This window comes from Lotus japonicus, chromosome 1 (genome assembly GCF_012489685.1).
Source record: "Lotus japonicus ecotype B-129 chromosome 1, LjGifu_v1.2".
Classification (NCBI taxonomy): Eukaryota; Viridiplantae; Streptophyta; class Magnoliopsida; order Fabales; family Fabaceae; genus Lotus; species Lotus japonicus.
The window spans coordinates 353,451-364,611 of record NC_080041.1 but is presented as its reverse complement, the minus strand read 5'-3'; the positions used below and the strand labels follow the sequence as shown (position 1 = coordinate 364,611).

The window sequence follows — 11,161 nt, the reverse complement described above, 5'->3', positions numbered from 1 at the left end:
CAAGGAAAAACTTCCATCATGTAGAAACCTAGACTCTACCCACTAGATCCACCCCTTACCTTAGCTTTTGGGTGTGAAAGGATGATAGAAGGATGATGAAAAAGATGAATGAAGAAGCCCCCTCCTTGCTGCACCTTCAGCCTTGGCTTGATATACTTCTTTCTCTCTTGATCTCTCTTGCTTTCTCTCCTTCTTCTTCTTCTTTCTTTCCTTGCCGCCGCCCCTCTCTCACTCTCTCACTCTTTCTTTCTTTCTTTCTTTTTCTGAATGTGTGTGGAAAATGAGAATGTGGAATTGTGTTTCTCACTCAGCCCCTTTTGGTCTCTCAAAAGCTGAAAATCCTTCCCCTAATACCCCCAAACCCGCGGCCAATACAAGCCCAACTAGGGTTTTCAAAACGTTTCACCAATTTGAAAAGAGACAAGGCATTAATGGCTCATCATTCTCCATTATTCTCTTGACCAAAACTGATCAGCCATAACTAAGAGCCATAATCCCTCAATATTCCCCTTAACTCATGCAATCCTAGTCAACAAACAAGTCTCCTCTCCTCCCCTCTTCACATACTCGGCCATAACACAATTCTTGGCCTCCAAGCAACCCAAAATCACTTATCTTGGAGTCCTTGACCTTACAAATAATTATTTCCTAGCCCCCAAGTATTATCATTTCAATAATAATAATAATACTACACACTTCAATGCATCAAGAAAATTCACCATTCACAAGCAAGACACATTTTATCATTTATTCTAAAATAAATAATTTTATTCATCAAAATAGGGTCTTACACCTTCCATCATTTGGGGAAGAAAATGATTGGGATGCTATTTTTGAACTACAAATTATAAAAATAAAAATAATAACATCATTAAAAGTAACGAACGCAAAACAAGCACAACCATAACTATTAAACCCAAATAAGTTCACAAATAAGCACAACCAAGAGTAACCACCACAATAGGAAACATAAATGTGTTCTCAACATGAAGTCATGGCAACAAGACTAACAATCAAAACCTAATTGTCGTCAACGGCGCTGAATCCTAACATGTAGAACGCTTCTCGTTTTCAGCTAAATGCTTGTCACTCACAAACTTGTAAAACTCTTCGCCGAGATGGCAATCAGTAATTTTGCCATTCCTCTTCCTCCAACAGAGCTTGCAAATATACCATTCTTGATCCCCTTCCTTTTTCAATAAAAATTGTTCCCAGCTATGTTGAAGGTAGTCACGAACATATGTCCGTGGCAAAGAATGATCAAAATAAGAACAAATCAACAGGATTAGAGACATGTAACTCTACAAGTTCAACTATCTAGAAAACACAAACATTGAGAATGCTTACCAAAGTCTGACCACCACCAGCAACAGAACTAGTGACAATCTTTTCAAAGGTGTAGATTTCATTCTTAACCTGGTCAACTGCAGCAACTTGAGGGCCATCTGCCACAAGAACTGAAAAAAAAAAAACGCAGAGAGATTACTCAGCACAAACCCTTTCCCCCAAACAATGGCAAAAAACAATTATTAATTAGGCCGCCATTTACACCAGATCAACAAAGATTGCATTAACCCCAGAAAAACAAATAAAATATCAAACCCTTGCACACCAATAATCGCACATCACCCCGACAAGATCAACATGCAACACAAAATCCCTAAAATCCCTAACATCAACACTCAGAATTTACTGTTCCCACAATGAAGCAAAGAAAACCACTAACCTTGCCACGATGGTCAGAAAATGATAGCGACGATCTACGCGACAAAAGCTTCGTCCTTTTCCACCCAACAACAACAAACACCAAATCATGGAAACAAAAGAAAAACCAAAACGATTGAAACGGTAAGGTAATGGAAACCGACGACAGAGAACAAGCAGAAAGATAAAAAACACAACGACAAAGGAGAAGAGAGGACAAAGGGAAAGAGTGAGACGAAAAACAAGGTACATTGGTCGTCGGAGGAACTTCAGCAGAGGAGACGGAGTTGCATTGAGCTTGGTCTTTGTTTGGGAACCTCAAGCTTCTCAGGGAAGATAAGTTTCAAAACATTGGGAAAAGGTGAAAATGTGAAAAGGTCATTCAAGTCTGACTACCCCAACCATGGTTTACTTACCTTGGGTTAACTTAATTGTTTTTCTTTTTTCTGTTATTAAAAAACGAAATAACTGAAAATAAAAATTCATGCCACTTGTCCCCATCTAATTGGTCCACATCATACCCAACTTATTTTTTTTATCATACTCAAACTAAGTGTTGTGGTATCTTAGCATGCACCTAGTAAAATTACCTTCTACAAGAAATATTATGTGTCAATTCTCATACTCTCATCTCTTATTTTAGCCGCCTGATTATCTTTTTTCTTTTCAACATGGTTTGAAATATTATTAAGAAGTAGGCATAGAAGCCAATAAGTCATCATGAAGTAAAGCTAAAAGACCCGGAGGTCCCTCCTCCACCCAAACAACATCGTTGAGTGAGGTGGCATGCTGGGCCATAAAATGAGCACAAACCTTGTCCTCTCTACAAGTAAAAGAAGCTGCATGATTATCTTGATACTCTGGTATTTAACCGTAACTTATCCTCCTAGGAGTCTCCTTACCCTGGTGGAGCAACAATTGGAATAATTAAAATAACAAGATAAGAAGGAGAATCATGAGCTAAAAGTTATAAGGAATAGACAAAAGATGACCAGGAAAGTCATGAGCTACATGCTCATTGTTTTTCGAATTCACTTCACTAATAAAGCCAAATTAGTTGCTAAATCAATCTGCGATAGATTTAATTCGATGAATGGTTGGTTCTTCGGTAGAGTTGGTAGGTATTGAACTTGTAACAAATTTTGTGACCCATTTTGTAATGGATCATGTGAGTTATTAGTGATGGGTACTTGGTCATTTAATTTTTTTTAATGTCGAAAAGATAAATTGCATATTTTAGGAATTGATCATTGGAGCTCTCCATCCAACCCATATGTCATCTAGCTCTTACTATTTGAAGTATGATTCAGGAACATACTTAGCCATTTAATGACTAGTAAAATTTAATTAAAAATTAGTTTTTGATACAAAATTATATTAAGGAATTAAGCTTTGGCTTGTCTTCACCAAACACCAATGAAAAGAAAGTACTTTTCTGCACTGACAAAAAAAGAAGGTGAGAAAAGCAATAATTTAAGAATTAAGTGCATACACACGCGCAGGCACTACTACTTGAAACTTGAAAGTTAATATTCAATCATGGCTGATTGGAGGGTAGTTGGTTGTAGTTGATGTTGATATATTGATATCCTATTAATTAATAACGATTAATAACAATACTACTAGTACTAATACAGTAATACTTATACTTGGATCGATCATTCAATCATCCAACAGACCAACACCAAGAGGAAGAGGCAGCACTGCACACGATGGCGGCAACCACATCTTCATGGTTATTATGTCCACTGAATTTTAAAGGCAGCAGCAGCAACAGGATGGGAATCCCTCCAACAACAATCAGAATCAGATGCAACCTCTCTGCGAACCACAAGTCCACCACACTTGCGACGACGGAGTCCGAGCCTAAACCAATTTACACATCGGTCAAAACCTTTGCTCCGGCCACCGTGGCAAATCTAGGTCCGGGCTTCGATTTCCTCGGCTGCGCGGTCGATGGCCTTGGGGACACTGTCTCACTCAGGGTGGACCCGCAAGTTCATCCGGGTGAGATTTGCATCTCACACATTTCCGGCCAAAACCCTAACAAGCTCAGCAAAAACCCTCTTTGGAATTGCGCTGGTATCGCCGCCATTGAAGTCATGAAAATGCTTGGCATTCGATCCGTTGGTCTCTCACTCTCCCTCGACAAGGGTTTGCCCTTAGGAAGCGGTCTGGGTTCCAGCGCTGCCAGCGCCGCCGCCGCCGCCGTCGCTGTCAATGAGATTTTCGGCAACAAATTGACCGTTGACGACCTTGTTCTTGCTTCCTTAAAATCCGAAGAGAAGGTTTCTGGTTATCACGCCGATAACGTCGCACCCTCCATCATGGGGGGTTTTGTGCTCATTCGCGGTTACGAGCCATTGGACTTGATGCCGTTGAAGTTCCCCCCCGAGAAGAACTTGTTCTTCGTGCTTGTCACTCCTGAATTCGAAGCTCCCACCAAGAAGATGCGAGCGGCACTCCCTGCTGAGATTGGTATGCCGCACCATGTGTGGAATTGTAGTCAAGCAGGTGCTCTGGTGGCATCGGTGTTACAAGGGGATTTGGTGGGCTTGGGCAAGGCTTTGTCCTCCGATAAGATCGTTGAGCCGAGGCGAGCCCCTTTGATTCCTGGCATGGAGGCTGTCAAGAGGGCTGCCATTGAGGCTGGGGCTTTTGGTTGCACCATCAGTGGTGCTGGCCCCACCGCTGTTGCTGTCATTGATGATGAGCACGCAGGACACCTGATTGGGAAACATATGGTTGAGGCTTTTCTCAAGGACGGAAATTTGAAAGCTTCTGCAAATGTTCAGCAGCTTGATCGGGTTGGTGCTAGACTTATTAGTAGCAGTAACGAAAATTGAAGCCTCTTATTTGGTATGTTCTGCTCCTCTCCTAGCAAAGCCAATTTTTTAAGTGTTTTATGTTAATAATCAATGTGCACTGTGCTGTGGTTTATAGACTGATCAATGTTCTGGTTTACTATTGACTTCCATGCACTTGCTCCAAATGAGCATAATTATTTGTGAATGCTTTGATCCGTGGCACTTTTAGGAGTGTGGTTATCTGGAGAGAACTGGATAATTTCATTCTCGTTTTGGTGATGATTGCTTGTCTGCTAGCGGGATTTTACTGATAAAAATACATCAGCTGATTCATATCACACTTTTTCTTGGACAATCTTTGACTCTTTGCTTTGCTAAAGGTGGATTATTGTTTGTGATTTTTGAGTTGCCATGATATAAAGCACTCTAAGTGCTCTGTCATTTACATTTGTTTGTTTAAATTATAATGGATCTCCCTTCTGGAGCAATTTGGGGACTCTGTTAATAGAATGTATCAAGTGTGTGTATTTTTTTTGGGGGGGGGGGGGGCATCTACAAACTTGTAAGTGATCTAAGTTACAGCCAACCTCTACTTTCTTCTTTAGCCTAGGTCAGCCTCTACCTCTAAAAAATGGAGAACATTATACAGAACAGAGCTGAAGGAAACCAAACTCTTTCCTAGTGTCCTATGAATGTTACTTGTTTGAGGATGTGATAATGTTATTTTAAATACCTGTACCCTTGTGATTTTGTGAACTACCTTAAAATCAATCATGAACTTCATTTCTAAAGAACAATTTCTGTACTGTTAGTTTCCTTCTCAATATTTGATATACCTGATTCATTTTATGTCAGGAAAGTCCACAGGCACTTTGTTCACAATCCCACCCATTTATGTTCCTAGCTTCTTGAAATTGATTATAATATTAAGCCTCTAGATTACAAAATTTGGATGAGTATTGCATAAGTTTTCCTTCATTTAAAGTGAATTTCATGGCTGAAGTTCCCTAGAAATCTGGCACAGCTTTTCTTATTTCTTGCAAGCGAGTATTTCTCAATTTGGTTTGCATATTTGCATCAGCTTACTGATATCTAACTTCAATATGCTTACCAGAGACTTTGTGCAGGTTTTAAATATTGGATTTTTCTAGACTTTTCTGGAGCACTACAAGTGCTGACCTGTCACGTGCATTTGATCAACAAAGCAGCATTCGAGTGTGGAGGTCTGAATGAAAAGAGAAACATTAGAACCAATATGGGTGCTGGTTTTAGGAGACAATAATTTAATTAGTTGAATAATGATGAAAGACCACGATTTGGTCAATTTATGGTGAACCCTAAGACATCTTTAGAGAAATGCTTTCTATGCTTCTGTTCTTTTCTTCATCTTGCTACTTGAGAAAAAGTCCTCAGCAGTCTTTCCTTCATTGTTAATATTGCTTTCAAGTAGCATGTAGAATGTTTGTCATTAATTGTTCTTTTTCAATTTATCATTTCAAAGCCAATGTTCTATGATTCTTTCTTGGTAAAATCTTAGCAAAGTTTGGTGTATAATTGTGGTAATTAAGTTTTAGCAAAAAGATGGGTTGACCTAAACTGAGTAGAATGTCATCAACTTGGATTGTTTCGATGAACTTGATAATCCAAATCCAACTAATGTAATTGATTCATATTTTCTTGCTTAATCTGCTCACTTAACGAGACACAAGAAGAGATGAGAAGAGTTAAGGCGCGTTGCGTGGAATTGGATTTGGACCTGGATCTAATTTTGACTTTTCTTGGCAGTTCTCACTCCTTCGCGAGCTTTGGAGAGAGGAGGGTATGCTTTGCTTTCGATTGTGATCTTCGCGAATTTTATGTGAGGGGTATCAAGGCAACATTTGCACCTGAAGTGTCTGTTTTGTGAGGTTTTGGAGTGGCGTTTAGACTGGTCTCTCCTCGTCTCTTGTGCGCCCAACATTAGATTAACCAATGTAATTGTTTTAGGTTGCGATGTCAGTGGCTCTTGGCTATGATCTCGTTGTATTGGATGCTGATTCGCCCGAGTCGATGCGTGCACGTGCGATGTCAATGGCTCTTGCTGCTGGAGTTTGTCATGAGGTTGTTGTTCTCGCGCCTGAAGCTATGACCGTTGGTTCTCTTCTCTTATGTTTTTGGGTTTTTAGCTTTGATGTTGTTGCCATTGGTAGAATTTTGTGTATTTTGCGTTTTTGGCTTATTTCGATGTTTTCTTTGGTGGGCCATTATCTTGCCTAGGTTGTGTATCGTACTTTGCTTACTTTGTTGGCGTTCGCGTTGTACTTCAAGAGGATTTGTTTCTTGACTCCCTGTTATTCAATATATGTTTTGTTTTCTAGAAAAAAATGAAAAATTCAAACAAAACTAATTGAAATCGCTTCTCGAATTTAGTTTTCAACCTAATCACCCTATGTTACTCTATTCTATTTATTTTTGAAAAAAAAAACATATTAGTTGTCATCTTAGTCTAAGAATCTCTATATATTATCTAATAATGTTATTATATTTTAAATATCTAAAAGAGCGAATAAGTTAGATAAAATTAGAATTATAAAAATAATATTAATAAAATAATATTAACATTTAGAATTATTATGATTATCATATAAAATTATTAAAGGACCATGAACTTTCCAGGGTTTTTTTAATAGTATTAAAATAAAACTTTATTATGAAAAATAGTAGTTCAAAAACAAATGAAATTGATTGTTTGTGACGTAAAATAAATCCGTCACAAAATTCTTGTAAGCAAGTTGGCACGAACAATATAACCATCACGACATTTGCGACGGAAATACATACGTCACAAAATCTTGTCAACTGTTGGGTGTATTCGTCACTAATGATTGCGACAGAGATCACAAAATCTTAACCAGTGTATTTGTGACGGAATATCAATCCGACATAAAATCCTTGTCAGCCATGACTTTTGCGGCGAATAATCATTTCGTCACAAAATACTTGTTAGCGCACGATGCAACACTAGAGACGAATTTTATCGGTCGCAATATCTATCATCCATGAATGTAGGTAAACATGCCATGTAGGTAAATTATTTCTGACCTTTTTTTTTGTTACAAGACGAAATCTAAAGGCGAAAAAACTACGAAAGCGCATCTAAATACAAGGACGCAACTTCCAACCTCAAACCTTCACTCCCTCCATACACTCCTCAAGTTCCATATAAGTGGATCCGAAAACGTTTATGGGTTGACCCAACACCGCACACTCGCCGAACACCACCATATGAGACTTGAAACCAACAGAACGGGTCAACAGTGGTGCGTTGATGGCTCCCGAATATATTTGGGTTCCTTAAGTGAATTTAGATGTCAAGATGAAGAGCATAAGAACCTTAATTTGATTGAGAATTTAGGGGGAATTGGGGTTAATTTTGGGGAAATTGATTTTAATAATTAAATTAGGGTTAGATTTGTTAATTGGATTTATTTTTGTTAACTGGTTTTAAATTTATGATGTGCAATTTAATTTTTTATTTTTTAAATCCATGTCAGCATCATTAATCCACTCCAAACGTTTTACAAAGAAGAAGAGTTTTCTCAATAATTTTTCTGGCGAGGGACTTAGTTTAGACGATGAGACAAAGACATAGATCAATTTGAGGATTAACCCTACCTATAAATAGGGGAATTATTGAAATATTTTTATTTTTTGAAGAATAAATATTATTAAAATATCTTATCTTATCTTATTTATAGTTTTAAAGGCAAGCATTCCAATAATGTTAAAAAAATAATGATATAAAACAATCCAATACAAAAAAAGAAGAAAATCCATGGTAACGTTTTAGCAGTGAAACATTTGTATGCATGTATCTGGGAAAAGAGAATTACAGGACAGGCACAGGGATAGTGACTGGTTGATTGAATTGACAATGAAGGGCGTTGAAGGAGGAAAGGTGTGTGAGGAATTTACTCCGAAATATTTTGGGGTCTGTTTTCTGGGTGGTATGCTTAGTTCTGGCACTACTCATCTCGCTATCACTCCTCTCGATGTGCTCAAAGTCAACATGCAGGTACGCTTCATACTCTGATCTGTTCATTCAACAACTTAATGATCGATCAATCATATATCATGTGTGTCTGTAGGTGAATCCTGTTAAATATACTAGCATTCCATCTGGGCTTGCCACCCTTTGGAAAGAAGAAGGACCTCATTCTCTTTGGAGAGGATGGTCTGGCAAGTTGTTTGGGTACGGTGTTCAAGGGGGTTTCAAATACGGTATCTACGAGTACCTCAAGAGTGTTGGTTCTGATGTCTTCGTCGATTGTAACCGCAATTACATCTTCTTACTCAGCAGTTCTGTTGCTCAGCTTTTAGCTGATGTCACCCTTTCACCTTTCGAAGCTGTTAAAATCCGTGTTCAGATCCACCCTAATTTCGCTAAGGGTTTGGCTGATGGCTTTCCTCTTGTTTACAAAAACGAAGGTCTTGCTGGGTACGTGGCTAGTATAATCAATCATATTACAACATAACTTCCCCTTTTCTTCCTTTTATTTTTAATTAATTAATTCTACCCTGCCTCCCCTTACTTGCAGTTTCTACAGGGGCCTTATTCCATTGTGGAGCCGCAATCTTCCTTGTAAGATCTGATCTCTCTTGTATTGCATTTGCACACTACTGTTACTGTTACTGTTACTGTTTCTGTTTGATCACCTAATTACTCTACCTTTTAACATTTGGTCTTGAATTGTTTTGTTAAATATTATATATGCTCTTCAGTTTATGCTCTTGTGTGAAACAGTCAAAATGTGGGTTTTTTTGGGGTGGGGGTGGGAGGAGGGGACTTGTTATGATAGGAATGATTAAGATTAAACAATGCAATGCTGATAGAACTCAGCTCTGTTTAGCTTCCATACCTACTATACATGCAATGTTTCCTTAGGCATATCTTTACATGTTTATATTGTGCTAATAAGTACTTGAGCATTGAAATTATGGAAGCTGCGACCATCTTATGCTTAAAATGACTTTATATGAAGAGTTGGGTCACAGACTCTTCCTCTAGTGTATAATTTATAATCAATGAATCCATATAACCGGAACTTTCTTGACTGAGGTTTGTTTAAAGTTTAAACACAGATGCTTCTTACAAGCATGTCAACTAATAGAGCTTACAAGGTTTCTTGTCTAAACCTTTATGATATGATGATGAGCTGAATTAAAATATGTTAGCTTAAGTTTTTTTTTCTAATACTGTCATCTAGTCTTGTACAAAACATCATTTGATGAGTTTGACCATATCAACAATTACAAGAGATGTCAAACTCATTAAATGATGGCATGGCAACACATATTAGATTCAAGTGTAAAACTTTATTCATAGACAGTGCATCAAAATTAAACTCTATGAATGTTACCATCAAGTACTTTTTAACACACCACAACCATTATCATGTGATAAACTGTTACCCATATTTATGTTTTCTTAATCTTTGGTTTGACAGTCAACATTGTTATGTTTTCAACATTTGAGCATACGGTGGACTTAATATATAGCAGGATCATCCAAAGAAGGAAGGAGGATTGTTCCACAGCACAGCAACTTGGTGTGACATGCTTCGCAGCCTATACAGCTGGTGCTGCTGGCACAATAATTTCCAACCCTGCTGACAATGTTATGACCAGTCTTTATAAGAAAAAGGCTGAATCTGCAATGCAAGTAGGTTTTCATGTTATACACTATTTCATTTTTAAATTTGGTCCAAATAACCTGATTTATTTGAAATATAAAAAATTAATCAGAATAACTTTCTTAGTTTTGCTAACTTTTAGGCTATCAAGAACATTGGGTTTGTTAATTTGTTCACTAGAAGTCTTCCTGTACGTATCGCACTCCTAGGTCCAGTTGTTACCTTGCAGTGGTTTTTCTATGACGCCATAAAAGTGCTTTGTGGACTGTAAGTGGATTTCTTTTATCAGTTTCTCTGTACTGCAATAGTTATGTTATTATTTTGTCAGAATTCCAAATTTTTGTTTCAGTGTGATCAGTAATGACTTATAAATTATGATATAGAAGTTGAAGCCTATACAATCATCATATTAAATTCCTTTCAGACATAGATTGCAATTCTGTTAAGCTATCTTTTCAGTAAGTAGATCATATTCTCCCATGACAGCAATCTGAAATATTTTAAATTCATCAAATCTAAAATATTTGGGCAAATTACAGTTACCTCCGATGAGATGTATGTTTCTGAAAAAAGTCATCTAAAGAGTTTTATGTTGCTCTATATTTTATTCCAGAACTGTTGATTGGTGCACAATTTGAATTTCTAATACTATTTACTGCAATCAGATACTAATTGATTCCCTTATGTTCTTACCCTTTAGGCCTACCAGTGGAGGGCTTCCGAGAGACCTGGAAAAAGCTAAGTCGTAGCTTGTGCTCAAGTATCTATATATGGTTCAGTCAGTCTTGTTAGTGTCTGAATTATTTTTTGATACCATTCATTTTTTTTCTAAGGATTATTTACAATTTGCTGTCCAAACTTGCACATGCTGATATGCAGCACAGTCTCAAATAAAAAGTTGTAAGAATAAGTGACATTTGTTCACCCCAAACTCACAGGAATTTTGTTTCCATAACAGAGTTACTATCTTTAAGAATA

General features: G+C 37.5%; 2 protein-coding genes across 4 annotated transcripts; both read left to right on the top strand.

Annotated features, from left to right (window-relative positions):
- The first annotated feature begins 3,248 nt into the window (after positions 1-3,248).
- On the top strand, positions 3,249-6,834 carry LOC130732827 (homoserine kinase-like). 3 transcript variants are annotated; one of them, XM_057584816.1, is made up of 2 exons: positions 3,249-4,563; positions 6,297-6,834. In XM_057584816.1, exon 1 carries the CDS (start codon positions 3,417-3,419, stop codon positions 4,548-4,550), a length of 1,134 nt encoding a protein of 377 aa, XP_057440799.1. In that variant the 5' UTR covers positions 3,249-3,416; the 3' UTR covers positions 4,551-4,563; positions 6,297-6,834. The 3 variants fall into 3 exon arrangements, with proteins under 3 accessions (XP_057440799.1, XP_057440798.1, XP_057440797.1); XM_057584815.1 differs by lacking the exon at positions 6,297-6,834 and adding an exon at positions 5,639-6,026; XM_057584814.1 differs by lacking the exon at positions 6,297-6,834 and adding an exon at positions 5,626-6,026.
- Positions 6,835-8,324: 1,490 nt separating this feature from the next.
- On the top strand, positions 8,325-11,161 carry LOC130732826 (mitochondrial phosphate carrier protein 1, mitochondrial-like). Its single transcript, XM_057584813.1, has 6 exons — positions 8,325-8,565; positions 8,639-8,988; positions 9,089-9,132; positions 9,998-10,212; positions 10,326-10,450; positions 10,884-11,161. Exons 1-6 carry the CDS (start codon positions 8,356-8,358, stop codon positions 10,930-10,932), a joined length of 993 nt encoding a protein of 330 aa, XP_057440796.1. The 5' UTR covers positions 8,325-8,355; the 3' UTR covers positions 10,933-11,161.